The sequence below is a fragment of the Miniopterus natalensis genome, chromosome 13, assembly GCF_054644295.1.
Source record: "Miniopterus natalensis isolate mMinNat1 chromosome 13, mMinNat1.hap1, whole genome shotgun sequence".
NCBI classification, from domain to species: Eukaryota; Metazoa; Chordata; class Mammalia; order Chiroptera; family Miniopteridae; genus Miniopterus; species Miniopterus natalensis.
The window spans coordinates 49,827,866-49,855,678 of NC_142093.1; the positions used below are offsets into that span (position 1 = coordinate 49,827,866).

At 49.7% G+C, this 27,813-nt stretch overlaps 1 protein-coding gene across 1 annotated transcript; it reads right to left on the reverse strand.

Annotated features, from left to right (window-relative positions):
• Nucleotides 1-14,742: 14,742 nt before the first annotated feature.
• CD8B (CD8 subunit beta) lies at nt 14,743-27,102 on the reverse strand. Its single transcript, XM_016201773.2, has 4 exons — nt 27,057-27,102; nt 23,456-23,815; nt 19,525-19,614; nt 14,743-14,936 (listed from the first exon to the last, which is right to left on the reverse strand). The coding sequence occupies exons 1-4, from the start codon at nt 27,097-27,099 to the stop codon at nt 14,743-14,745; spliced, it is 687 nt and encodes a 228-aa protein (XP_016057259.2). The 5' UTR covers nt 27,100-27,102.
• Nucleotides 27,103-27,813: the final 711 nt, after the last annotated feature.

Below are 27,813 nucleotides of genomic sequence, written 5' to 3' on the forward strand. Positions count from 1 at the left end.
TTAGTCTCCAGGCTGGGTTTCAAAGGTCTGAGCAGTTTCTTTGGGCCCTGTGGGTTTGTTGTTTTTTATTTTATTTTTTAACACTGATTTTAGAGAGCAAAGAAAGGAGAGGGAGAGAGAGAGAGAAACATCGACTGGTTGCCTCCTGTACTTGCCCTTAATAGGGATTAAACTCGCAACCTAGGTATGTGCCATGACTGGGAATCAAACCTAAGACCTTTCGGTGCACAGGGGGATGCCCCAACTAACAGAGCCACACCAGCCAGCGCGGGCCCTGTGGGTTTGGACCCTCCACTGTGCCTTAGGCAGCTGTGGACATGCTGATGAGCTTAGGGACCGACCCCGATGACACTGCAGCTGCCTTTCTAAATGGACTTGTGCCTCCTGTCCCGAGCAGGTGGGTAGGGGCGAGGGAGTGCTGCTGCAGGGGGGAGGGGCTGCCCTACAAAACCTCCCCACATAAAAGGGGCAGGTGTGCAGGTGGGACCCAGGGTGGCGGCAGCTCTGCCTGACACCCCCTGCTCGTGGGGGGCAGAAACCTGCCTCAAGTGCCCCCAGACCCCTCCTTGGGCCATTCTCTTAGTTAAAGGAAATACTTTTCCTAGAGAAAGAGTCCAGGGTACAGGATTCCTACACCTTTTATCCGACCCTGTTTGAAGTGCAGCCCCAGAGTTTGTAACTGTCACAGCAGACCCAAGCACACAGAGACAGAGGCTTGTGGCTGGCTTTGGTCGCTGTGATCTGGAACCAGAGAGCAGCTGCCCTGGCAGGCGCCGCCCAGCACATCCCAGGTGGGAAAAGCCCCGCTCTAGGGGGACGTCCAGAGGCCCTGGGAGAGACCCCAGCCCTGGGAGCCTGGGCGCCGGCCAGTTCGGCCTCCCGTTGGCTGATGGAGGCCAGTGAGCCAGACGCGTCTGGGAAGAAACCCACAGAAGGTGTATGCAGAGCAATGAGGGAGATAAAAAGTGCTGTGACTCTTCTCGACTGCCACCTCCGGGTCTGAATGGTCAGCAGGCCATAACCAGAGGTGCTGGGCTTCCCGGGAAGGGCCTCTTCCTTCCCACGCCACTCACCTCCTGCCCATCCTTCCTGGCCTTTTATCGCCATCGCCTGGCTGTGCGAGGCTGCATGACTCAGCACGTGTCTGCCAGCCACCCCCAAAGACACCCCGGGGATAGCAGCCTCAGACCCTGTCCTCAGGGAGGTGACGAGAGGCACATTCATGAGGCACAAACCGGAGCACATACCTGAATATGTGGATGTCCGCGGCTGGAGCTCTTGTAGGGAAAGATCTAAGACAGCTTCCCCAAGCTTTGATAAATTTGTAGACAAGCAGGCTGAGGCACTCATGTTTTTAGGTGGTTTTTAAAGTCTCATTTATCTTATCAATAGATGTGCCCTTGAAAACCTGGGAGGAAATGTGGTCTTGTGGGGAAGCGCTGTGCAGGCAGACAACGGCCTGTGTTGTCTTCTTAGCTCTGCCCTTGTCGTCAGAGGGTTCCATCTGGGCCATGGGAGTGAAGAGGCGGCCACACCTGCCCCGTGGTTAGCTGGGGACACCTCCCCACGCGTGTGGCAGGGAGATGGAGTTATAAGGCCAATGTGTTCCTCCCAATAAGCAAACCAAAACAAAGAGCAACTCTAAAAGGGTGACTTTCTTGCAAACAATGGAATGTTCTGAGAATTTGTGACAGGGGTTTGTAAATGAGGAGGAAACAGGAACCACTGATCAATTCATAACGATACCACTGAAAGCTGGGCGGTTCTGGGCCAGGGGAGCACCGACCGACTGCACTGGAAGTGCGCACATCGCCTGAGCCTGGCACGTGGAAAGAGCTCCAGCTCGCCTTCTTTACCCTCTCTGTGCGGGTACCTGACTGTGTCACTGCTGGGTGTGAAGTGTGGTAGTTAAAAATGCCCACTTCTTGCCAGGGTGGTACGGCTCAATGGTTGAATATCAACCCATGAACTAAGAGGTCACTGGTTCAGTTCCCTATCAGGACACATGGCCGGGTTGTGGGCTTGATCCCCAGTAGGGGACAAACAGGAGGCAGCTCGTGGATGTTTCTCTCTCATTGATATTTCTATCTCTCTATCCCTTCCCCTTCCTCTCTCTCTCAAATTAATAAACATATTTAAAAAAACAACACCCACTACTTTAAAAAGGGAGAGCAGGTTCAAGATTATTCCTGTAAAATATAACATTGCTGGCTTCCTCGAGTGGGTTAGAAATGATGGAGTGACAGCTGGCACCCTGGGAACTGGCCATGGAAATCATCACACATGGACACCACTGTGAATTTTGTGGCATCATAAAGGTCATCTTGGTACATCAGTGATTCAAAACTGAAGTCAAGCGTAAGCCATGAAGCATTCTTGCGTTTAAGGGGTTCTTGGAAGCTTGCAGGGACTTCCTTTGAGAAAAACATGTTCTGGTAGAAGAACTAGCTCAATGTGAAGTGGGCTGCCCAGGGAACGTGAGTTGCACATCACAGGCGGTGTTTAAATGAGGGGTGGACAAGCACTTGGCAGGTTATCATAAAGGGTGTCCAAGTATTATTTTGGAAGCTGAATTAGACTTTAAGCTCCTTTCCCAGCATAGAGGTACATAACTCGAAAGGATCAGATTTTATCAGTCACGAGGATTTTTGACTTTTAGTTACAGTTTGCTTCTGCTTTAGCTACAACGAGACTAGAGAAAGAGCCCCTGGGATGGCTTATATGCAGGGATGTCTTATGTTCTGGAACTTCATATAGTGACAAGATTAGGTGAACGTGTGCAGGGCCTAAGATTAAACTGCTCTTGCTCTTGTCCCCATGGGTTAGGGTAGGGGAACAGGGCATCTCACCAGGTATCATTGGGTAGTGGTATTTGGGTAAAGTCCTATCTTTGTGATTTACTTTCTAGCCTGGTGACTTGATGGAGCTTAGGTTTAGTGTCCTGTGTGTAAAATGGCAAGAGTGCACACATGCACAAGGGGTTAACTGGGAGAATGCTGGCAAGTGCTTCATAAATAGCGATGGTGGCTGGGAAATGGGGGTGGATATAAGCAAACAATGTGTGAACATCAGGCCACCTGGTCACTTTAAAGTTTTAGTGAGATTGGATGTGGCTACCCTTCCTCGAAAGCAAGTAGAAATGTGTGTTTCTGTGTGCGTGTGTGGTCAGACCGATGACAGCTGTTTAAAATAGATGTACAAAGCAGAGAGTCATTTATATGTTGGTATCAGTAATTTAAATTGAGCATTGTGTACCTAGTAGCTGGCAATTCCACTGGGAGGGAGAGGCTCTTGCCTTTGAGCAAGAAAACCTTTCTGATTCTAAAAAGATGGATGAGTCCCATTCCTTTATCTCCGCAATGTTTCTCTCTGCTAGGACCTAGAGATGGGAAAGCAGAAGATCCCAGTGGAGAAGCTGGAGTCCAGAATGCAGAACACAGCCAACCAGTAATGAAACCCGAGGGGAACCCCCTGCCCCAGCGGGGGCACAGCAGAAACTGCGGTTTAGCCTCAGTGATCCTGAACTCTGAGAAGTCAGCCGCGTTCTGGGACCCTGATAAGAAATTGAAAACTAGGACTTTGGGGAAGAGCAGGAGATCTTATTCTCAAACTTTTAGGGAAAAAACCTACACCCAAACCAACCAAACAAAAAGACCCATAGAGCCCCACCCCAGTAAGTCAATCACTTCCCTTGTACCAATGCTTGAAATGCCACCATTTTAAATATAAAAACTAGTAATATGTTTAGCAATTACAATAATGAGTTATACTTCTATGAAACACAAGTATAAATGCGTGGAAATCGTGCCCTCTCCTCTAACAATACTTCTGAACAACCTGGGCGTTCACACCACAAGCCCACACCTGGAGCAGCACAGTGTATCTGGGTGCTGAAATTAATTGGAGGCCAATACAGAGGAGAAGATAAATTACCTTGAGTGATCAAAAACTAAAAGTAGAAAGTAAGAGGAGATGTGTAAAATAAGTTAAGGGCACCGTAACATAGTTTTTAGTGGCCCCAGAGGAACTGGCTTGAGCGGGAAGTGCAGGCTGAACGCTGACAGGCGCGGTGCAGCTGCAATGCCTTTTCTTCCCCACCCTCCTTTCCTTATTTACCGCTCCCTTTGCGTGAGAGCCTGGGGAGCTGCCCCGCATCCTATTGGAAATTAGGCAGTGCAAGAATAAATCAATATAGTGATTAAAATTTTAAAAAATAATTAATAAAAAAATATGTCTTTATTGATCTCAGAGAGAGGAAGGGAGAGGGAGAGAGAGAGAGAAACATCAATGATGAGAGTCATTGATCAGCTGCCTCCTGCAGGCCCCTCCCTGGGGATCAAGCCTGCAACCCGGGCATATGCCCTGACCGGGAGTCTAACTGACCTCCTGGTTCATAGGTTGATGCTCAATCGCTGAGCCATGCTGGCCGGACTTAATTTTATTTTTTAATTATAGTTTACACTTAATATTATTGTGTATTAGTTTCAGGTGTATAGCATACTTTACAAAGTGTTCCCCCCAATATTTCCAGTACCCACCTGGCACCACACATAGTTATTACAATATTATTGACTATATTCCCTAATTACATTGATTCTTAGGTGTTTTCTGATGTATTGTATAACTGAGTTTTAACAGTCAACTTAGTCAAAACGGAAGGAGGAACACTTTTGTTTTAATCTCTCAGTACTTAAGCTAGTTCCTTTTCCAGGGGAACTTTTGCTTTTTAACGTTCCTGCCCGATGTTGGCAGTCAGGTGAGTGTCCTCCAGTGGCGTTTGCCTAGTCACACCGTCATATGCACTCAGCTGTAGACAGGGATAGGTTTTTCTGCTTTATAAAAGTAGGACATATTTTAAGTACTTTCTGGCACCCTGCTTTTCCCCCTCGGCATTCCTGCAGTCTCACGTAATCATTGTTTTAAGTCACTCTTTTTTGATGGCTGCATGATATGTTAGGTGTGGATAGAGCACAATGTACTTGGGACTCCCTATCAATGAACTGGAGTTGACTCCAGTTTTAATTTTGCCCCAAAACATGAAATTGAAATAATCGTCTTTGTATATTTATTCTTATGTAATGATGCTTTTGCCTTCCAGGAGACGTATTCCCAGGGGCCCTGAGTTGGGGCATGCGATCTGCATTAGAGGATGTGATCTGTAGATATTGTCAAACTGTTTTCCAAAAGGCTGTAGTATAACAGTCAGCAACCCCCTTGTCCATGTCCTCTCCAGCACTGGGTGGGGTCATTATTTTACATGTTCACCCAGCCGGTGACATTTCTATGCAAATGACAAATTTTCATTTTTCTGGAAAATATATTCATCATCTTGACTGAGTCACAACTCATTCTATGAAGGTGAAATTTCGGTGTAGAGGTCATTGAAAACACGTGAGCCAACCTTTCTCTCTTAAGCATGCAGACACACTCAAGGGCCTTAATTTAGTTTGGACACTAAAAGCAGGGCAAGGAAGAGGGTGGGAGACTTTGAGTTAATGTCACCAAGGTGTGACCAGGCTCAACTAGGGGACAGCTGTCCATTGAAAGGCCCTGTGTGTCGCAATAATCAGGAGTAGTTTACAAGGCAAGCATCCCGGCCCCCACCACACATGGCACATGCAGGAGCACACTCGCTCTGAAATGACATAGATAAAACCCCAATAGTATTATTCCTTCTTCCATTGATAAGCTCCCTGTGTGCTGGCAGAGTCTTGAGAGAGGAAGGTGTGAGAAACCTTTAGAGCAAGGACTCTGGGCCCAAGCACACCTTTCTTCTTACCTCCTTCGACCCACCTCCTCCAACACACACAAGATTGGTTGCCAGAGATGGCATTCTGAGTCTGTGGGGAGGTGGGCTTTGAGGGGGGCCCAGGAAAGGACTTCCACAGAAGCCTGCTTCTCTTGTGGATTCACCCTTCATCCCATTCCCGACACCAGAGCATCCTCGTGGCTGTAGGGAAGACAAGATAGAAGGGACACCTCACACTCCATCTTGTCCTGCCCTGCCCACCCAGAGGCTCCGTGACCTCCAGCCAGTCCCATCTTTTGTGCTGGCCAAGTCTCCCGTTGCTCGTTGCTCCCCAGGCCCCCAAGCTTGGTTGAGACCTGGAATTAAGTGAGAATGGAGGCACAGGGGTCACGGCCTCCCTTTTGCTTGGCTGATCCTACCCCAGCCAGCAGGTCTAGCCAAGCAGCCAGCTTCCGGCCCACAAGATGCTGAAGGGACACTGGGAGGGGTGCGTTGGGGAAGGTGGGCCTCCGCCTCCCCGCCAACACTTCAAGTCTTCCCCTCTTAACTTTGCCCCCACTCAACCACAGAGACCTCCACAAAATCTCCTGTGAGAGGCTGCAAACTCTTCTATCAGCAGAACACAACCTCTTTGAGGAGGCAGTTCAGGCCTTCCGCCCATGTTAACACCATCTGGGTATTTGCCTATTGTTTATCGTCTGTCCATGACTGGGGCAAGTGAAGTACCGAGGTCATTCTCAAGGTCATATGAGTGCTGGTCTTGCATCTGTGCCCCTCAAGATGATGTAAGCCCATGGGATTGGGGACAGTGTCTTCATGTGTTCACGTGTTAGTTCCAAGAACACGATAGGTGCTCAATTAATATCTTATTTGTTGAGCTTTTTTTCTCCAAGGTATTTGCCAACTGTACTTGGCAGAGTAAACATTCAGAAGTGTGGGGAATTCGAGTCCTCAGAGCTGGGAGGAGCCCAGAAAAGCTAGGTCAGGATGCCAGCAGGCAAGGCACTGAGAGGGGCCCCGAGGGTGGGCAGGGCTCCCAGCTCACTGACATCGGGAGCAGAAGCTGCTTGTGGGAGCTGGAGGACCCCCTAGCCTTCCGCTTCCTTTACTTATTCATTTAGATTATGGCCTCAAGGCTTGGGAGTGCTGACCATCTGTCCAGGTGACAAGGCAGCTCCACAGGCCTTGGTCCCCCCAGGAGATGGCTAGTGAAGGAATTGAAGCCTAGAAGCTTCCTTGCTAAGTGAGATGAGCAAGACATGAGCCCTGGAGGCTGTGTCTGTCTTGGTCATGCCTAATCCAGGCACAGAACAGGCTGGTCACGCAGAAGGTGCCCCAAATAATGATATTTGAACTGGAGCAAGAAGCTTAAGGAGTAGGAGCGCTAACTGCAGAGAGAGGGGCAGGGTGAGTTGTTCATTCATAAATGAGGGACAGAATGGGAGGTGGTCTGCAGTTAAACATATGAAAGAGCCATACAGCTGTGGCTAAGGTGGTTGAGTGTCGTCCCATGCACCAAACGGTCACTGGTTTGATTCCCAGTCAGGGCACATGCCCAGGTTGAGGGTTTGATCCCTGGTAGGGGGATCAAACAGCCAATTGATGTTTCTCTCTCACATTGATGTTTCTCTCTTTCTCCCTCTCCCTTTTTCTGTCGCTAAAATGAATAAAAACATAGTTTAAAAAATAAATAATAGATAAAAGTATATAAAAGAAAAGTAGACTGTTTCCATTCAAATTCAGAAGCCTAAACTAAACTCTAAAATGGGTACTCGCATGTAAAAGGCAGTCATTTAATGCGGCAAACTGAGTCCTGGATAGCCAGCGATCCTGGGCAGGAACACAGAAGTAGCTTTCAGCGCTCCTGTGCTCACTGCCATGCCTGTTTCTGAGAATCCCCAACTGATGTGGTGTGGGGACTACGGTTTCTCTGTTTCAGCGATGCATTGAATTATGTAGCCAGGAGGACTCTAGGAACCAGTGACTCACGGTCACCGAAAAGTGACGCATCTAAGGAGGTTTCCCAAGAAGTGACAGAGGAAATCTCTTTCATTCTCCACACCTGGAAAGGCGTCTGAAAACAGGGCTCTTTCTCTCTTTCCCTTTGACTGGGTGGTAGCTTCAGATCAGCGCTGCAGCCCACACAGGGCTGGGGATCACTTTCTGAAAACATGTTGCCCACTTCCTACAGTAGAGACACAAACTGCTGGGTGGGGATGAGTAAGGATGAAAGGAAAGGGGTGGTGTAGGAGCCCCCTTTCTCTTTGAACAGGGCCCTGCTGGGCGCCACAGCTGCAGGCTGCTGCCCGGATTCTCCACCGTTAGTGAGAGGAAGGGGGGAGGAAACCAGTCCTGCTCTATCCGTAGTCATTCCAGGCCCACGGTGAGGCTGAGACAAGAGGGAGATGTTGCTGGTGATCCCATTTCAGAGGCGAGAACTGAGGCTCCCAGGGTCACTGGCTTGCCCCAGGTCATACAGCTGCTAATAGCGAGGCCCTGCTGCCTGGCCACCTCGGCATGCATCGAAATTATCTCCATGGTGCAGATTTTTAAGAATCGCAATTTATGAACAAATTTCTCATCGATGGATATTTAAGCTGATTCCAATTTTTTATTGTTTCAATGACCAGAGCCTCTCTTAAAAGAGGCTGTTTCGTGTTCACCTTGGCAGCACGTATACCAAAATTGGAACCACACATGATGGTTGTAAAAATTCATACAACCCTGAAATGAACAGCTCAGAAATGGAAATTCCCCAGAGCCTGCCATTAACAACTAAGAGTTTATCTTTTTAGACCTTCTACACATATGCAAACAAATATGTCCACAGACCTTGATACATTATTAGAGAAAAAAATTGTGTTTGCTTAATATTATAAGATTCAATTTTCTATTCTATATCTAATGTATTACATATTATATTTTATAAGATTGCAATTTTCTGTTTAAGAAAGTACATGCAGAAATAATATGGAAGAGCAAGAAGCTTTTAAATACTGATTTTATACATTTTTGTAATGTTCTGTGCTGAATTTTAAAATATCTTTTTATCAAAGTATAATCTATATCTATATTCATAGCTGTATTTGAACGTTGACATATCACGAGTGTACAGCTCAATGGCTTTTCACAGACTGAACACACTCTGTGACCAGCTCCCAGATGGAGGAGCAGGACATGCCAACTCCCAAACCTTGTGCTCCCTTGTAATGATCACCCTGCACCCAGGGTAGCCATACCCTGACTCCTAATGTACATTTCTTTTACCCGTTTTTATCTGTGCTTAAATTTTAAGCATGTATTGGATTTAAAATGAGAATAAGCGGTAAAGGTGTTATTAGAATATATGCAGATATAGTGGCCACCATTTGACTCTAGCATGTGTGGATCTGGCTGGTTCCTTAACAGCTTGCATGGACTCTCTTATAAGTCTGTATCCCAATTAATCTACCTGGCTCCTTTGATGGACATTTGAATTGGTTCCAACTCTTGACTAATAAGCCAGCTACAGGAAATAATCTGACGTGTATTTCTTTGTGCACGTAACTTTGAGATGTGTGCTTTTTAAAAGATAAATGCCTACAAGTGGAATCGGTAGCCAAAAGATAGCTGGATTAAAAAACAATTTTTTAAATATGTATTTTGCCATAATGGCTCTCCAGAAAGAAGTAACAGCTCAGTTTCTTCTTCAAAACAAAAGCCAGGTGCTGGGTGCAGACCTCCTCACCACAGCCCCCGCTGCTGGTAGCCCAGCCTGCTCTCTGGGCAGGCCAAGGGAGCGGAGCCTGCCTCGGCAGGTGCCTGCGGGCGCAGGAAACAGGCCAAGCAGCACACCATCCCCACCCCCTACCCCCACAACCTCAACACCCCTCTCCGCAAACTTGCAAAGAACTGAACACAATCCCAAAGACAGCAGCAAGGAGACACTCTGATAGCAGAGCCTGTAGTGAGAGGAGGGCCCTTGAGGCCTGTTCTTACTTCCGCTGTGGACTGGGTGTGAGCCTTCAGGGAGGGCAGTTCACAGGACTGGGCCTTAATCTCTTACCATGTACATGAGACATCTCCAAGCAGAGAGCCCACCTTAAAAGTGAACCCTGGAAGAGTCTCATCTGGGTGACCTTGGCCTTTCCCCACTACCCTCAGCCTCGGGAGGCAGCCTGTCCTGTTGCCCTTGAAGCTGATGGGCAGAAAGCATTTGCTTCCCTGGAGCACCTACCTCCAGCATCTACACCCTTCTAACTCCCACCCACCACATCTAGTTCTGCTGTGCCTCCAACCCCGAAGGCAGCAAACATCTCAGACGACGGGAGATGGTCACACTGTCCCTTTGTCACATTCTGTGGCTGCCAGAGGCACCTGAACAGAACCAATGCCCTTCTTAACTCTACCTCCCAGTCCAGGGCTGGGCTGGAAAAGCAGGAGGGACTCTCTTCTCATTTGACCTGGGCGTGGTGCTTCTGTAACTGCAGGCTAAGGTTGCATTCTTTTTTTTTCTTCTTTTGGCTCAATAGCTCTTATGCTGCTAAAGCCCAGGGCGAGGAGCTAAGATGGGATCCCTGGACTTTTTCAAAGGGCACAAGATCATCATGACTTCCCTCTCCAGTTCAGCATTTTCTCCTTGCATTTTTCTTCTCTAACCATCAAAACTGAGAGAGAGTAAAAAAATTAATGGACATGTGACAGAGACCTTGATGCCTCTCGCCTTCTCTTCGGTGGAAGGGGTCCCGGGGGTTCCACCCTCAACAGAAGTGAACAGGTGCCAGTGAAGCCAGCTTGGGAGTGGGCCGAGGACCTCGCCCTGAGGCACCTGCTGCCTGGCTCCGGGTGCCCTGGCGCTCCCCAGCCTCTCAGGCCTTCTCTGCCCCTGCAATGTGGACTATGCTACGCTGTGGGGGCCAATGAGGACACACACGTTTAATTCGTATTTCTTTTCAAATAAGCATCAACATCTTTGCCCTACAGATGGGCTTCTACGCTTTTACATCACATGAGCCATTTACATTTTTTACTATGACTTTATTCTTACAACCAAGGCATTTTGATAAAAAGAACAGAAAGTGAGAGAAGAAATATACAAGCCATTAGAAGGTGGAGTGGAAAGCCACGGAAATTCCTAATGGGAGGTGAAGTGACCTCCTGCATCCCAAACCAAAGCTCCCAGCCCCAGAGGTCCTCAGACACTGGCACGATGTGAGAGCCAGGCCAGCCCTCCTGGAAGCTTCCTTCTCCAGACGGATCTGGTCCTTGGGAAGAAAAGGGAAAGCCATTCCAGCACTGTCCCATGACTCAGGACCCCCTGTCACGGCCCTACCAGGGCAAAACAACTTGCAGATGGTGGCTGGACGGCCAACACCCAAGGTCCCAGCCCAGGGCAAGTACGCGAGCAGGAAACGGTATGGGCGGCATTTCTACTCAGTGCGCCAGTGTGGCCCCCGGTGCACGAAGTGCCCCGGGCTCTGAGGCCAGGCGACCACCTAACAAGTTGCTCCCATGCACGAGGCCCACAGAAAGAACTTGCAGGAGTTAAAAGCAGGCAGCTCCAGCAGGTCAGTGAAATTTCCATTCAGTGTGTCCCTTCTCTCTCCTTTGTCCTGATCGCGCTCATTCCCGACCAACGTACTTTTGTAGCAGGACACCAGAAGCATGTTCTCTTCTCATTTATAAAACCTGTAAACAACAGCAAGTTGTGAAACCACTTCTTTTCGGGCAAACGCTATTGAATTTCCTGTAACAGAGGCAAATGGCAAAAGAGGATACAGGGCTCCCTTCCTGAGGTCAGTATGTTTTTAGGGCCCATTTTAGTCATTAAAAATATTTTTTAAGCTAAAAAAAAAAAAGCAGCCCAAAGGACTCTAGCTCTGAATAGTGTTACTTCCAGCAGTACCTGCTAAGATAAGCTATTCACAAATGTACACCGAGGGGCCAGAAGAAGGTGGCCTGAGGATAGGATGGTTTTCTAAGGCTAGTTAGAGGCTGGAACGTTTGCCCCAAATGGCAACCTGAGTTTGGAACAGCTTGTCTGTGAAGTCCTCGAACTAATATGTCCACACCTGGATCATGACAGCAAAACCACAGGTGGTGTTTAAACATCTCATAGGTAAGTCTAACCATAGGCAACAGATGAGAGCTATGAACAGAGGCTGAGGGGTGCTCAGGGCCTCACCCAGGACCACCCTCAGCTCCTTCTCTGCCTTAGCTGAGTCTCAGAACCCGTGGGTTTGCCAAAGCATGAGGCCCATCAGCCAGCTCCCCACAAACTGGTGTCAAATCACTGGGAACAAGTTAAAATGAAGGGAGGGGTGAGTGGGGGCAGAACCACAGGTGGTTCCCCGAGGAAGACTTGTTCTCCATAAAAGAACATTCTGGAGGCCTAGGTTTAGACAAATACACCCAAGTTACTGTCTCTTAGGCAGGGGGTAGTTTCTAAATTCAGCATGTAAATTGAAAATTGCACACAATCAAAATTATCATTGAAAACTGCCCATAAAACACAGCAGGCATGTTTAAGCATCTTTATATACCAAGATGATATATATAATAATGTGGAATATATTACATGGAGACCTTATATAGAAATAATAATTTTAAAGTATTTAAAAATACACCTTGCTTCTTGGTTGTTGGGCTCGTAGAGTTGCCTTTCCTAAGTGATATAAGTTTGTGCTTTGACTCCATGGGACCAGGGGTCGAGCCCATTATAGGTGCTTAGCCCAATCGGTCCTCACAATAGGTAGGTACTGTTATCCCATTTTGCAGATGAGGAATCAGAGGCTCAAGATGGGCAAAGTGACTCGCCTACAGACACATGGCAGATGTGTGGCAGACAGGATTCAAACCCAGATCTGCCTCCTGCTGGAGCCGGAGCTCTTGAGCACGAGGCCCTGCTGCCCTCTTCAATCTAGAGGCATGGGCTTTCTTTTTTTTCAGACAACTCTATGTAATCACTGAGATGGGTAGATGTGAAACATTCTCTATTTTGAGGAAGAAAGACCAATCCAAGAACACTGCCCATGGCCTAGCTAGGGTCCGGAAGTCCTTGAGGCTGGGAGCAACGGACAGCCTCTGGCCTCTCAGTCCCCTGGCTTTTGCCTGTGCTCACACAGCTCAGGGGGACCCACGGACAAGGTCTTGTTCACTCTGATGTCTCTGGGAGTCAGCTAGTGGATCTGCCAACTCCTGGGAGCCCGGTGGGGTCCAGGGAGGAACTGGGACCAAGGAAGGCAGCACAACACCCCACGCCAGCGGGGAAGACACTGGCCTGGAGGGAACCCACTTGCTCTCACTTTCAACCCAATTCTGCTCTTTCCTATCCCAACTGCTCTGAGCAAGTCTTTCAACTGGGTCTGTAAAAATAACCCTCCTGTGTCATGCAGGACCAAGCCGAATAAAATAATGGGTGGGAAAGAGTTTGGGGCCTCCTGCTGTGTTCCATGTGTGTTCCACACGTGCGAGGGCTGCTTGTCACCACCATCAGGACTTCTGTTTGTTTAGGTTATCTCCCGTCCTGCGCTCTGTCACCCCATGGATTTACACAGCCTGTGATGTTTTCAAAGGTGGCACCTGGCTCTGGCCCCCTGCAGCTGGGGACCGTGAGCAGCAGCTGGGGCTGAGGAAGCCGGGACCACACCCAAGGCCGCGTCACAGGCACAATTCCAAGGTCCCAGCACTTACTGCTTCATGAAGCGAAGCCGGGCTCTTCGCCGCAGGCCTGAAAGGAGAAATCACGAGCATCAGTGAGTGCGGACTGTGGGCTCCTGACACCAAGCTGAGAGCCAGGAGCGTGACGGGGGACAGCCAACACCTCAGGCCACTTCCCAGGTGCCAGGCTCTGCTTCAGCTTCATGTGCTTTAACCCTCTGAATGCTCACAGCAAACTATTATCTCCATTTGTATATGAGGAAACTGAGGCACGGAGCAAGCGTGTTACTGAGTCACTTGCCCAAAGTCAAGCAGTAAGCGGGAAAACCAGAACTCAAGCTCAGCTCATCTACGCCAGTCTGTCTGTCCTGAAACGTGCCCCTGTGCCCTTCGCAGCAGGTCAGAGGTGAGAGGTTGTACAGACAGGCATGTGCACTTGGGAGACGGGCAAGGCTTCCCACTGGGGTGAAGGAGAGAATATGAGTTTATGAGTTTACTTCACCCTTTATTACTTTTTATTTCTGAAGCATTTAATAACATTTGTAATATATTAAATAAATACAGTTCATTGAAGTTAGTGTTTATTATTTTTAAATTTTTTACTAATGAGGTACTTGATCCAAAAAGTTTGCAAACCACTGAACTCTAACAGTTCTTAGAATAGGGTAAATGGATCCCTTTGTGGGTGGCAACTGGGTGCACATTCTCTGGGGAGAGGGCCCATAATTGTCATCACATGTTCAAAGGAGTTTGTGACCTATAAAAGAGCCACTGTTCTAGTCCATACCCCTGCAGGCCACCCTCTCCCATTTTATAGAAGCCCAAAAGGGTGACTTGCTCAAGGTGAGCCTGTGGCTCTGGCCTCCGGCAGCTGTGCGGGCCTCCCCTGCAGCTATGGGGGGTGGGGGTGGGGGAAAAACCTAGGAGATGATTGTATCTCTGGAGTGGCCGAGGGCCACAGCCATCTCTCAGTTTCCCTATAGCCTCACAGAGTGGGAGGATTTCTAGCTTCTGGAAACATAACCCAAACCCCATTTCAATGTCTTCTGTGCACTGCTTCCATCCCCACTGCCCACCGGAGTCCCGCTTACTAAGCACATACCCCAGCTGGGCACTCTGGGCAGGACTTCACAAACAGCAACCCTGGGAGGGAGGTGATACTGCTCCTGATTGCCCCTGGAGGCTCAGACAGGCCAGGGCACGCACCCAAGGCCCCTGAGTCAGGGAGTAGCAGGGTTGGATCCAAACCCAAGCTTGTCTGATTCCAGAGACAGGGTGGTCTCTGACCCCTGTGGCGTGGTCAGGCCCAGAATCACCTCTGGAACTACCTTGGGTTCTCAGGGGGAAAACTTCCATCAGGCTCCCATCTGGCTTGCTCCCCTGGAGAAGGAAGGACCCTCAGGTACACCCCCAATAACAAAAAGGGGTTGCCATGATGGCCCAAGAGGGGACAACTTACAGCATATGTGAATGGCTACACCCAAGGACACCAGCAGAATCAGGGTGCCGGTCAGCAGCAGGCCAAGGATAAGGGGGCCACAAGGCGGGACTGGAAGACACATATTGAACAGTTGAGACACACAGATAAATGCAGTGAGGGAAATATCAACTAAAAGCCCACCTACCAGCCTGGCCAGTATGGCTCAGTGGACTGAGCATCATCCCATGCACTCAGAGGTCACAGGTTCGATTCCGGTCAGGGCATGTGCCCAGGTTTTGGCTTGATCCCCAGTGGGGACCATACAAGAGGCAGCTGATGGATGTTTCTCTCTCATCAATGTTTCTATCTCTCCCTCTCCCTTCTACTGGCTCTAAAATCAATAAAAACATATTTCAAAATAAAACAAAATAAAATAAAAACCCACCTCTCAGAGAATACCAGTTTGCATATTTTCTTCTAGTCTTTTTTAATAGGCACTTTAAACACACTGAGATAATTTTATATGTAAAATCTCATGTCCCACATCCAAATTTAAAAATAATTAAACTCAGGACTTATTTATGTTTAAAGGAAATAGATAATTTTAATGACTGATAATGGGATTTTGACTATTTTTAAAACTTTTAATTTCTTAAGAAAAAGCTGAATATGTTTTCCCTGTAAAAAAGTCAAGTATACGAGGGCCCCTTGACATTCTCGCTCTTTCAAGTCAAGAAATGCCATTGTTGGTTCGGTACCTTTCTTTTGGCATTTTTACATACATAATTTACACAGACACACACGGTCTTTTAAAAATAAAGTGGATTATATTGTATACATTGTTCTGCAATGATTTTTTTCCCCTTTACTTAACCATGTCGGCACTTTTTTTTTTTCTAGCAGAGTAACAGTTGAAGTATGGATGTACGTGGATTTTTTTGCCATCAGTGGGCATTTTGTTTGTTTCCTGTGTTTTGTAAATAACTGCAGAGAACTTTCTAGTATGTTTCGTCTTAAGCAGGAGCCTGGCTGATGCAGATACTGCAAACAGGACCTAATAAACTGTAGAGTATGTCCATTTTCACTTGTAACAGAGACTGTCAAATGCCTCCCAGACAGGCTACACTGCTTTCCATTCCCAACCACCACTGTGCACCTTGTCGACACTTGATATTATCAAAGGTTTTAGCTTCTTAATCCTTACCAGGCAATATTTTTCCCATTGCTTTTTCGGAGAGAGAGTGGAAGGGAAGGAGAGAGAGAGAAGGGGGAGGGAGAAGGACAGAGAGAAGCATCGATGTGAGAGACACACATCAATTGGCTGCCTCCCTCGTTTGCCAGGACTGGGGCTGGGGATGGAGCCTGCAACTGAGGTACGTGCACTCGACCCCAATCAAACCTGAGACCCTTCAGTCCCCGGGGCCAACACTCTAACCACTGAGCCAAACCAGGTAGGGCCAAAGGTTTTAGTTTTTGTCAGTCCAGTGGGTGAAAAACATTTTACTTCAATTCCCTGATTACTTGTCAGCTTCAACAATTTTCATATATTGGGCACTTCTTTTTCTCCTATGAGTTGCCTATTTGTTCCTTTGCCCATTTTGTGCTACTTAAACAGTAGTGTGCATATTATCAACACCCCAAACCTTCTCTGACACCCTTCGTGGCCCTATGGTTGGTCCCTGTGAGTAGCAGAGGGGCAAAACCAGGACTCATGGGCGAAAGGGGCAAAGAATTGCAGTTGAAAAAATTAGAAAGAGTTTTGAATTTCAGGGAAAGGAGAGGATTTTTACCGAATACCTATTCTGTGCCAAGTACAATACTAACTGCAGAATTCCATCTTGTGAGAAAGGAGCATATTACTATCATTTTTATTTCTCATTTTACAGTTCAGAAAGACCAGGATTCAGAGAGGTTAAATTACACACCCAAGGTCACCTAGCTACTAAAATGCAAGGCCAGGGTATGAACCCGGTCCTTCCGAGTCCTCCAAGTTCTAAAGCCCTGCTGGTCCCACCACAACAGCTTCAGGGCATGGAGACAGTGAGGGAATGGAGTGGGCCCTGCCATGGGAGGCAGCTGCCATCACCGAGGCTGATGGTGCGATGTGGAGGGGAGATTCCTGCAATGTGGGGGGGTGGACGGTTAGGTAGGGTCTTTGAAAGCCCTTCCACCTCTGAGATGCAAGGGTTTCTACCCGCCTCCCTCTTGCCTCCTCCGTGTTCTCCCCACCCGGATGAACCTCACAAACATGGTGCTGAGTGAAAGTTGTCAGGCATGAAAGACCACACATTGTATGATTCCATTTATATGAAATGGCCAGAAGAGGCACAACTATAGAGAGAGAAAATCTATAGAGAAAGAAAGTCTCAAGTAGCTTCATGGTTGCCAGGCGCTGGGGTGGGAACAGAAACCAGCTGTAAACAAGTACAAAGGATCTTCAGGGGTGATGGAAAAGTTCTAAAACTAGATTGTGGTGATGGTTGTATAACTTGGTAAATTTATTAAAAATCATTGAGTTACACGCTTTAAATGGGTGGATTTTATCACACGCAAATTATTCGATAAAGTGGTAACTTTTAAAAAAGTAATAGAAGTGGGTGAAGACTGCAGGGTCGTGCCAAGCAGGAAGGCTGCCTCTTTCTAAGGGGGGTGGGTTAGGAGAGGCTTCCTGAAGGGTGGTCACAATGCAGCTACAGGTCCCATTTTACAGATGAAGAAACTGAGTTTCAGACAGGCTGAATCACTTGCCTAAGATCACACAGTATTAGGCAGCGATAGACAGGGATTCCAACGAAGGCCTGGCTGACTTACCTCTAGGTTACACAGCTCCATGGCTCCCTCCCCAAATGCAACCACCACCTATCACCCCCTCTGCACTCCACTTGGCCACTTGTTTATTCTAAAGAACCTGCTAATGTTGGATTTGCATTTTGTCCCCAGGGTTTTACAGAGGATTAATATTAGAAATGATGCAAGAAATCTGAAGACCTTTCTTCCATCATTTATAAAAGTACTACCGACTTCACTATCATTCAGCAGTCCTGACTCAAAGATGAACAAAGCAGATTTCTTCTAGAATTTAAGGCCAGCTGAAGGCTCTGATGCCCGGGGTTGTGTCTCTATGTCACTGTGGTAGTGGGGGGTGGGGTGGATATTGGTGGTGCCATGTTGCTTGGAGTCTTCCCTTTGTGTACTTTTTTAATACTCACCCCAGGATATGTATTTTAGAGAGAGGAAGGGAGGGAGAGAGAAACATTGGTGCAAGAGAGAAACATCAATTGATTGCCTCCCATATGCACCCCAACCAGGGATCGAACCCACAACCTAGGTGTATGCCCTGAACGGGAATCGAACGGGAAACCTTTTGGTGTAGGGGATGACGCTCCAGCCACCTGAGCCACCCAGCCAGGGCTGCTTCCCCTTGGTTTTAGCTGGGTGAGCTGGCTCCCGCAGAGCCACAGCACAGACCTCATATTTACGGCCCTGTTACATGTTCCCTGTGTCCTTTTTTGTTGTACCCTGCCTGAAATCCTTCAGGCGACGTTGTGGGGCATAAACTTTATAAAACGAGGCCACTCTGTCTCCACCTTTGCGTTCCCTAAGATGTTGCCTTTGTGCATGTTCACTGACTATGACTAACGGGCGGTGCCCCACTCCCATCCCCTGGCTCCTGTTAGCTGCCCCTCCCAGGCCCCCCCGGGCGCCTGATGTGTGTCTGAGGCCGAGCGGCCCCGGCAGCATGAGCCGCTTGGTGTGGCTGCTTGTGGTTTGTTCTATGGGTTGGAGCAGATGGCGCCTTCTGTTTGCCACCAGTAACTTTTGGGAAACAGAGATCAGCATTTTTCCAGAAACACACTGGGCTTATGGGTTCAAGAAAAGTACGTGTGTGCGTGTGTATGTGCATGTGCGTGTGTATGGGGGTGTGTGTGCATGTGTATAGGTGTGTGTGTGTGTGTGTGTGTACTCCAGCTGCGGTGTCTGGTGCTTACAGGGCAGATCGGTGAACTTGTTCACTCATTAACAAACATTTTCATCCCCCCCCCCAACCCCGGAAAGAAATCTTGTACCTCTTGGCAGTCACTCCCCCCTCCTCCCCCAGGACCCCAGCCTCCGGCAACCACTAATCTACTTTCTGTCTCTATGGAATGTTACATCTGGACTTTTCATATCAACGAGATCATATAATAGATGGTCTTTTGCAACTAGCTACTTCCATTGCATAACATTTTAAAGATTCATCCACGTTGTAACGTGTATTAGTGCTTAATTCTTGATTATGACCAAATAATATTCCATTGTATGGATATTCCACCTTTTGTTAATCCGCTCATTGGTTGGCCGTCTGAGTTGTTTCTACTTTTGGGCTATTATGAAAAATGCTGCTGGGAAAATCTGTGTGCAAGTTTGGGGTGGACGAATCTTTCATTAAGTTTTATCCTGTGACTACTGGCAAGTGTGTCCCCCACTAGACTGTGAGCTACTCACAGCTCAGGGCCAGAGAAATGGGCTTGAGAGTGTGTACTTGGGAAGGGCGGAAGGAAGGAAGGAAGGAAGGAAGGAAGGAAGGAAGGAAGGAAGGAAGGAAGGAAGGAGGGAGGGAGGGAGGGAGGGAGGGAGGGAGGGAGGGAGGGAGGGAGGGAGGGAGGGAGGGAGGGAAGAAGGCAGTGAGTGACAATGTCTGCTGCCCTTCTGAGAGTCTGGGGACAGGGGAACTCACCCTTCGGAGTCACCAGGCTTGGGGACCGGCATCTTATCTTCTTAGGGGTGGACTTCGTGGTGGGCTGGGCAGTTGTGGGCAAGACATCAACTACAGAAAGCAAACAGGGCACAGGCCTTAGCCAAGTGAACAGCAGGTGGACTGGGGGACAAAACTTAACACTGCACATCTTACCCCCAGGTACTGAGGTCCTATGACCATTCCGTAGGCTGCTACAGAGCTAGATGGTCACAGAACAATAAAATATCTGACCTGCTGCCTCAACAATCAGATCTGTCTGTGGGCCTAGGGACAGGGGTCGGCTCGGTGTCCTGGAGAGAGGGGATCTGGAGCTACACCGACCAGAAGAGAGCCCCAGCACCCTCCCCCGCGATTAACCACTGTGTAACTTGGGGCAGGTCCTATCACCTTTCTGTGCCTCAGTCTCCCCATCTGCTGAAATGAAGATGGTCTCCACCTCGTTCTTGGGGTTGTTGTGAGAATGAAAGGGGCAGCGTGCCCAGCAAAGTGGGCAGCAGACATGGCTCTGCCTGGCTGAAGACATGGCTCCTCCGCTGGAGCCGAAGCCAGAGTCCTGAGCTCTGCTGATCCCCAAGCGAGGGGAGCACGCTCCTGGAAAGGAGGTGGGGGGCCTTTTCCTGCACGTGCAACACCACGCAGGTTGTATATATTGGGATTTCCTTTCCTTCTCAGGTGTCTTTAAAAATCATACACTGTCAGAGCCAGGGGGATCTTTAGTCTCAACCTTTCATTTCAAAGGTAACACCAGCGAAATTAAAGGGCGGGGCTGGCCCCCCAGGCCTTCAGTGGAAAGTGCTGGAATGGGACCCCAAACCCCTCTCCTGCCTCCTGGGTGGGTCACTCCTCTGTTTTCATTCTAATTCAGCATCACATGCCGAAGTGTTGGGAGAAAACAGGGGGACAAGTACACGAGCAAAAGGAGCTGCTGAGGCACTGAGATGCCAAGGACTCCTGTGAGCACTGGGTGCCACCGAATCCAACCTTTGCCTTTGTGGGCTGAGGAAAGACATTTTGCTGAAATGCTTTTCTATAAAATGAGAGGAGAGGGAACAGGGGGACCCATGAACTTAAACTCTAGTGTCAAGGGGACAGGGAAGGGCAGCCAACAAATCGGTCACTTCGGGGCTGGCTTCTCCCATATAAAAGGTGGACATTTCGGACCTTCAGCACCCCGTGCCTCCTCTGGAAAGGAGATAACATGCTCTGCTCTGCCTGCTCCAGGAAGTTTCCAGAAGAGTCAACTAACTGGAATTAACACTCACTAAGCTTCTACCATGTGCTAAGGCAGTGCCGAGCACTGCAGCTTGAGTTTATCGAACCCGACAGCTCCTGGGATGGGCACCACTGTCCCCACTTTACCCCCCAGGAAGCCCAGGCACAGAGAGCTGAAACCACTTGCCCAATGTTCAGGAGACAGTGAACAGCAGGGCCAGGATCTGAGCCAAAAGACTCTGCTTCTGGGTTCTCGCTGTGCCACACAGTGAGGGGCAAATGTCTTTTCATAAAACAGCGAAGCCTGTCAGGTTGGCCAAGGCCCTGGCCATCGGAGCGCTGGGGAAACTAGTCTAACAGGAGAAACCATCAGCTCCAGCGCTAGGGAGCTTGCTTGCGAGGGGGCTGGGGCTCTGGGAGGGCTGTTGCAACGCGGGGAGTAGGGGCCCTGCCGTGATCTCCTCATGTTCAAGGCCCTAGAAGGGTCATTCCCCCCACTTTATACCCCAGGAGGCACAGAGCGCTCGCAGCGGGCCAGTGGCGAGCCTGTGGGGAGCCAGCTCTGCAGACCTCAGTGCCTGGACTGGGCACAGTCTTCTGGGTCTGATGGGGGTTTGTGGACAGGCTTGTTCCACTTTAATTTCTTGCCCAGAACCAGGTCCCTTTGGTTCCTCCTGACACCCGCCCCATCCAGGTCCAATCTTCCCCTTCTCTCCTCTTTGAAAGGAACAGGCCTTTTGAGCCCAAGGTGTGCTTAAGGGGCTTGAAAAAGTACCCCTCCCCCCAATACTTTCTCTACCACCCGGCTTCCTCCTTCAAAACGAGCTGTTTTCCGGCAGGAGGGTGGGCTCGGGCTCGGGCTCCCGTGCCAGGGGAGATGGTAGGGTTGGGAGCACATGCTTTGGGGAGGCATTGCCATTCCTTGGAGATGGGCAGCAGAAGGTTTTGGAAATGTCGGAACCGAGAGTGAGTGGGTGGAGGTGGGGGAGCTTCTGAAAACCACTTGCCAATTTCACCATCCACCTTTCTCAGACCCTGAAATTGCATGAATGGAAAGATGTGGGACTTACAGAGACAAAAACAACAAACCAAACCAAAACCCCAAACCCCCCAAAACCTTATTTTCAATACCGGAATCAGTTAACAACCCCCAGGCACACTCAGCTGCTTGCCCAGAGGTCTCACCACCCTCACTCCCACCTCCTGTTTCAAGGCCAGAGGCTGGTTGGATGTGACAGGGACATTGCTCTATTTTTTGTCTTCCTCACTGTGCTGCGGTCCCCAGCTGTCCCTGCATAGTGCGTGCTGAGTGGTCTAACTCCTGGGGGCCCCCTTGTTACTCTCAGCCCCCCCCCCCCAGTGTGAGAAGAACCCAGGTGAGTGGGAAGCAGGACGGTGGGAGGCTTTCAGGGGCTTGGCATGGCCATGGGCTAACCTGTGGAGGGGCTAAAGTCAGACGTGGGCCTTTGAGAATTTCTGTCCCTGACTCCTTTGCGCATTTGATGGCTCCAATCGTCACTGTCCAATATGGCAGCCACCTGCCACATGTACATGGCCAGTCTGACCTGAGATTGGCTCTGCATGTAAAACACACGTGGAATGCTTAGTAGGAAAGGGCAATATAAAATATTTCAGTAATAATTTTACCTGGATTACATTTGGAAATGATTGTTGATAAACTGGGTTAAATAAAATATATCATTTAAATTACTTTCATGTGTTTCTTTTTACTTTTTTAAATGTGGCTATCAGAAAATTTTAAATTACATCTGTGGCTCACAATATATTTCTACTGGATGTGGAATGGTAGCTTCTAAGGTAGAGTGGGTCGTGGAGTCCATCAGCAATCCCATGATACAGATGAGAAAACTGAGGCTCAGTGAGGGGAGAGGAGTGACCCGCCCAAAGGCACACAGTAAATTTGCAGCAGAATTTGCAGCTGGGCTTCGGGTCCAGTTTCCTCATTCCCTGCAACTCTGGGTGTGGGTTCGAGCCACAGGCCCACATGCAGAATATGAGGGGCACCTGTCCAGCCACAGCCTCAGGTGGGCCTGATGTGACTGAAGGACAGTGCTGTTCTGTCCCTATAAAAAACAACAATGCTTCTAAGCTTTCTTTCTTTCTTTCTTTCTTTCTTTCTTTCTTTCTTTCTTTCTTTCTTTCTTTCTTTCTTTCTTTCTTTCTTTCTCTTTCTTTCTTCTTTATATATCTTTATTGATTTCAGAGAGAGGAAGGGAGAGGAAGAGAGAGAGATAGAAACATCAATGATGAGAGAGAGTCATTGATCGGCTGCCTCCTGCACGTCCCCTTCTGGGGATCGAGCCCAAAACCTGGGCATATGCCCTGACCGGGAATCAAACCATGATCTCCTGGATCCTAGGTCGATGCTCAGCCACTGAACCATGCCTGGCTGGGCTCTAAGCATCCCATTTTCAATGGGAATCACTATAGTACCTACCTCCCAGGATGGTTGGCAGCATTCAGCGAGATAACTACGAAAAACATATGCATGGGCTAGGCCCTGGGTAAGTCTAGGAATATATTTTCTGTGACTATTAGCCGTAGTGCTATTTCTCAGGGCCATCATTACTCCTGTAGAGTTGGGCTTGCTGCAGGTGGAAGCAGCCCCTGTGCCTGGCATGTGCCTGGCACACAGTAGGTGCTCAATGCTATTGATAACACTGAGCCAGGGTCTTACCCACACTCAGCTGAATTCTCTTCCAGAAGGACAGCTCAGGGGTCCCAACGGTCATGCAGAGGTAGACACCACTGTCCGCAGGCTTCACTCTTCTGAGAGTGACAGCGGACTGGGTTGCCCGCTGACTCACATTTAGCTTCTGCTCCATATTCTTGCCATACACAGTCGTAAGTTTTGTAGGATCCCAGCAGGCCAGGAACTCATAGTGACTGTCCATACTTTGGTCCCGGCGCCATCTCAGCCAGTAGATGGGCATGTTAGCGGTGATGGTTCTGGCTTCACAGGATAGCAGCACGTCTGTGTTGGTCTGAACCGTTCGGTCCTCGGAGGTCGGCTGGAATGCAGAGATGCCCTGGAGAGCTACGAGAAGCAGAAGGAGCAGCGACCATCAGCACATTTTCCTGGCCACAGTGGTGGAGCCTCAGAGCCACCCCAAATCAAATACCAAAGGAAAAGCCATGGAGAACCTGCCCAGTTGCAGGGTCCGGAGGCTGTTGTAAATGCAGATGGTTCCTGGACTCAAGAGCTCAAGCACCACACCGCCCAGGAGACCATCAGCAGGGCCGGTGTTCACTCTGTCCAGCTTTACAAAGGAGAGAGCTGCCATTTGTTGACTGTGCACTTATAAGCCTGGCTCTTTGCATAACTATTTCAATCAAGACTCAAACTTACTTCGGGATTTTTATTTCCATTACACAGATGAGGAAACCGAGGCATGAAGTTACTTGTTCAAAATCCCACTTACAGCTAGTTAGTGACCTGGGATTCAAACTCAAAGATTCGCCCTGGCTGGGTGGCTCAGGTGGTCAGAGCATCATCCCTTGCACCAAAAGGTTGCAGGTTTGATTCCCAGTCATGGTACATACCTACTCTGCGGGTTCGGTCCACTGTCGGGGTGCGTATGGGAGGCAACCGATCGATGTTTCTCTCACATTGGTGTTTCTCTCTCGCACTCGCTCTCCCTTCCTCTCTCTAAACATATCCTCTGGTGAGGATTTAAACAAACAAAATATCCCTCAAAGACTCAAAGTTTGAGGTCAAAGCCTTTCACCTTGCCCTGTTGCAATCCAATGTATAGACCTTCAGCAGACTCCAAGCAGCTGAAGGAGACCCAGGCAAGCTGGGAGAGGAGCTCAGAATCATAGGCCACACAGGACTGGGCTGGCCAACCTAAAAGAGGGCCAGCCACAGTTTCTAGTCATGGATGACAACCAGCAAGAGGAACTCACCGTCCCCTGGTAGGCACAATTAATGACCATCACTCCCTATCCCAGAATTGATAAGCCACTGGATCCCCTTCCTGAGTGGAAGGACAGACACCCAGAAGCAGGGCTGGGAGTTCATTTTAGTCTCGGACAGGAAGCACTGTAAGTAGGGGGGACAGTTCACAGAAAATGAGCAGAACTCACAGACCTGGCCTTGAACCCAGCCTCTGCCCCGCACCAGTTGTGGAACCTCAGGCAAGTCATGGAGCCCATCTCTCTTTAAAAAGCGAGCAGCTTATGGCTGTTGACTTGACTGCCTCTGAGGGTTAGAATGTCCCAGAAAGTAAACTGTAAGGGACTGCACATGGGTAAGTCATTGTGCATGTGTCCAGGGGGTGTTACTAGCAGCAAATGAAATCTTAAGGAAAAGCGTTAAAATGGTTTTTTTGCAGCAAAGTCCAACGAACTGATTCTGATTTAGCGAGCCTTTCATTTTTAGCTGTCGGGCGGAGGGGAGCGGGCCGGCCAGGGCAGAGGCCCAGGATCGGTGAGGCACAGACCTGGGTGAGCAGAAGAGGCCAGAGGCTGGTGTGTGTGTGTGTGTGTGTGTGTGTGTGTGTGTGTGTGTGTGTGTACCCAGGAGGAGCTGGCTTAGGAGGTAGTGGCCCATATTCACAATCCTACCTACACTTGTTCTCAGGCTCCACGGCCCCATAGCGGCCTTTGCTAATACTGATGAAATGCGCTTAAACTTTCTGACTCCACTCACAGGCCGCTCTGAGCTCCCGCTTGTATCGAGAATGAAACAGTACCTGGGGCCCAAATGGCTGCTGGGCCTTTGCTTTTCTCCCCAAATACCGTACTGCCTTTTCGGCAGAGTAGAGGTTCTTTACTGTTTTGGGTTGCTGACCCCTTGGGGGAGATAACAAGAATCGAAAATGCCAATATTTACTAAACCATGCCAAACATAGTGCAGGAACAATTTCATTGAATTCTCACCAAATCCTGTTTCACACCCATTTTATATATGAGGAAATGGAGGCTCAGGAAGGTTAAAGACATGCTCAAGGTCACACAGCCTGTATGTGGTGGATTCAGATTCAAAACCAGGTCTGCAACCCCGGAACCTGAGCTCTGAGGCACTCGCTGAATCAAGAAAACCCGTCGTTCCAGGATCCTGGTCATGTGCACATAGTGGGGCCACAAATACGTAGACTCTCGAAGACCTTCCAAAAAAGTCCATAAGTGATTCAAGGGTGAAGAGGTATGAAGGGACACCCGGCCGTTTGTGTCCCTTCCCCCTCCTGCATCCTGTCATGAAGACTTCCTGGCTGCGACACACCCTGGTCTTTCTCTGGTGACCACTTCTCTGGTTCAGTCCCCAGGGGACTGAACAGCCAGCCATGGCCGAACCCCACCTATGTGCCCAACACCTAGCCAGGCCTTGCCACAGGTGTGGTTCAGCCTCTCAGAAACCCAGTGACTGTTCTCAGAGGGACCTGCTGTTTCTAAGTGATCAGCAATAACTTGAGTAGCTTTGAATGGCCTGGATGAGCTTCTGAGCTCACTGGATCAGAGCCCAGGCTGGCAGGCCTTGTGACCCCTGGCGGGGTGTCCAGCTTTGGGCTTTTGGGCAAGAGAGCAAATTGACCACAGGTTAGTGGACAGTCTGGGAGGTGGAAGAGCTTCTTCTAAAAGGTGGTCTGACTGGGCTTAGCCAGAGGTACAGCGGAGACTCCCCGCTGGTTCCACTTCCCGAATCCCAGCTCCAACACTGCCTGTGGCTGGATTCACACTGCACCCCCACCCCCAGTGAATGCTGGGGAAGCAGGGGGCCCCGAGGGAATGCCAGGTCATACTTGCCTGAAAACTGGCAAGGGCCTGGTATTTGGCAGACTGTATTACAATACAGACTGTATTGCCCGGAAGTGATAAAAATGTGTCTGCAGAACCCTGGGCCGAGTGTAGGACACCCAAACCAGGTCTGGGCCTCTGGCACCCTCCTGGGAGCGCATCCCTGCCTTGGCCCTGAGCGGGAGCATTTTCCCTTCCTCCCTGGACCTCCTCCCTCTCTTTTCTTCCTTCCTATCTCCTTCCTTACCCCAGCTCTCCTCCTTCCCTCCCTCCCCTCCTCTCCTCCTGTCTCCCCTTCTCCTAGTCCCAGGCTTTTGGGCAGAGGTGCCCTCAGCCCAGGGGCTCCCCAGACCCCTGGAGGGCTTTCCTTTCACACTCAGGGAGGGTGCTTGCGCGCCGCCTCCGGGGACCCGCAGCCCCGACTCGGGACTCTGGACGCTGCGCCCTGCGGGGGGCCTTTCCTACCTCCCAGGACGAGGCTCGGGCTGGGTGCGGCGCAGACCACCCGCCGAGGCCCCGCGCCCCCAGCGTCCCCCCCTTACCTTCCCGCTGCGCGGCGAGGAGCAGCCAGAGCCAAAGCCACATCTTGGCGCCGGGACGCCCGGTCCCCGCGGGCTCGGCGGAGACTGTCGGGCTGGGGGTGGGCGCGGGCGGGCGGGGCGGGGGAGGGCGGGAGGTACCGGGAGGGGCGGGCCCTGGTGAGAGTGGGGTGAGGGTGGCGGGGCCTCCACCCTCATTCTCTCCGCATTTCGGAAGTCTTCCACCCTTTTCCAAAAAGCACACTGGGGCCCCCTGCTTCCAGGTAAGGAGGTGACCCCGCTGTCCGGTGCCAAGCACTCGCGCGTGTGATCACCTCCTGCCCTGGGAGGTGGGCAGACAGGGTCATGACTCCATGTGACCGTTAAGGAAACTGAGGCTCAAAGAGGTCAGGTTGTTCAGGCCCACAGGAGTGAGTGGTGGAGCTGGACCCTAACTCGGGCCACTTTTGCTTTTCTTTTTGAGTAGTTTTTGCAAGCCTCCTGGGTGCCCCCGGCTCAGCGGGGACTGGAGTGACCAAGACCCAGGCCCTGACCTCAAGGGCACGCACTTGTGAGGGACAAAGGGAAGTTAACTAACTGTGACACTTGGTATGATGCTTGAGGACGGTAAGCTGGGGTCCCAGGGAGGGGGCCCCAAACCTGCCTGGGGTAGACTCTGGGGGTTCAATACCAGACCTAGCCTTTCAGAGCCTGGATGAGCTGAGAAGATGCTGGGGCTCCCCTATGGTTGACAAGGTGCAATTACTGTTAAAATAACATG

Bases quoted from the DNA above. Each gene is read 5' to 3' on its own strand.
- CD8B (XM_016201773.2), bottom strand. From the start codon at position 27,099: ATGTGGCTTTGGCTCTGGCTGCTCCTCGCCGCGCAGCGGGAAG. The intron at 23,816-27,056 runs GTAAGGGGGGGA...TGCTTCTCGTAG, and splicing joins CCTCGCCGCGCAGCGGGAAG to CTCTCCAGGGCATCTCTGCA. The intron at 19,615-23,455 runs GTAAGACCCTGG...TGCTTTCTGTAG, and splicing joins GAGAATTCAGCTGAGTGTGG to TTGATGTCTTGCCCACAACT.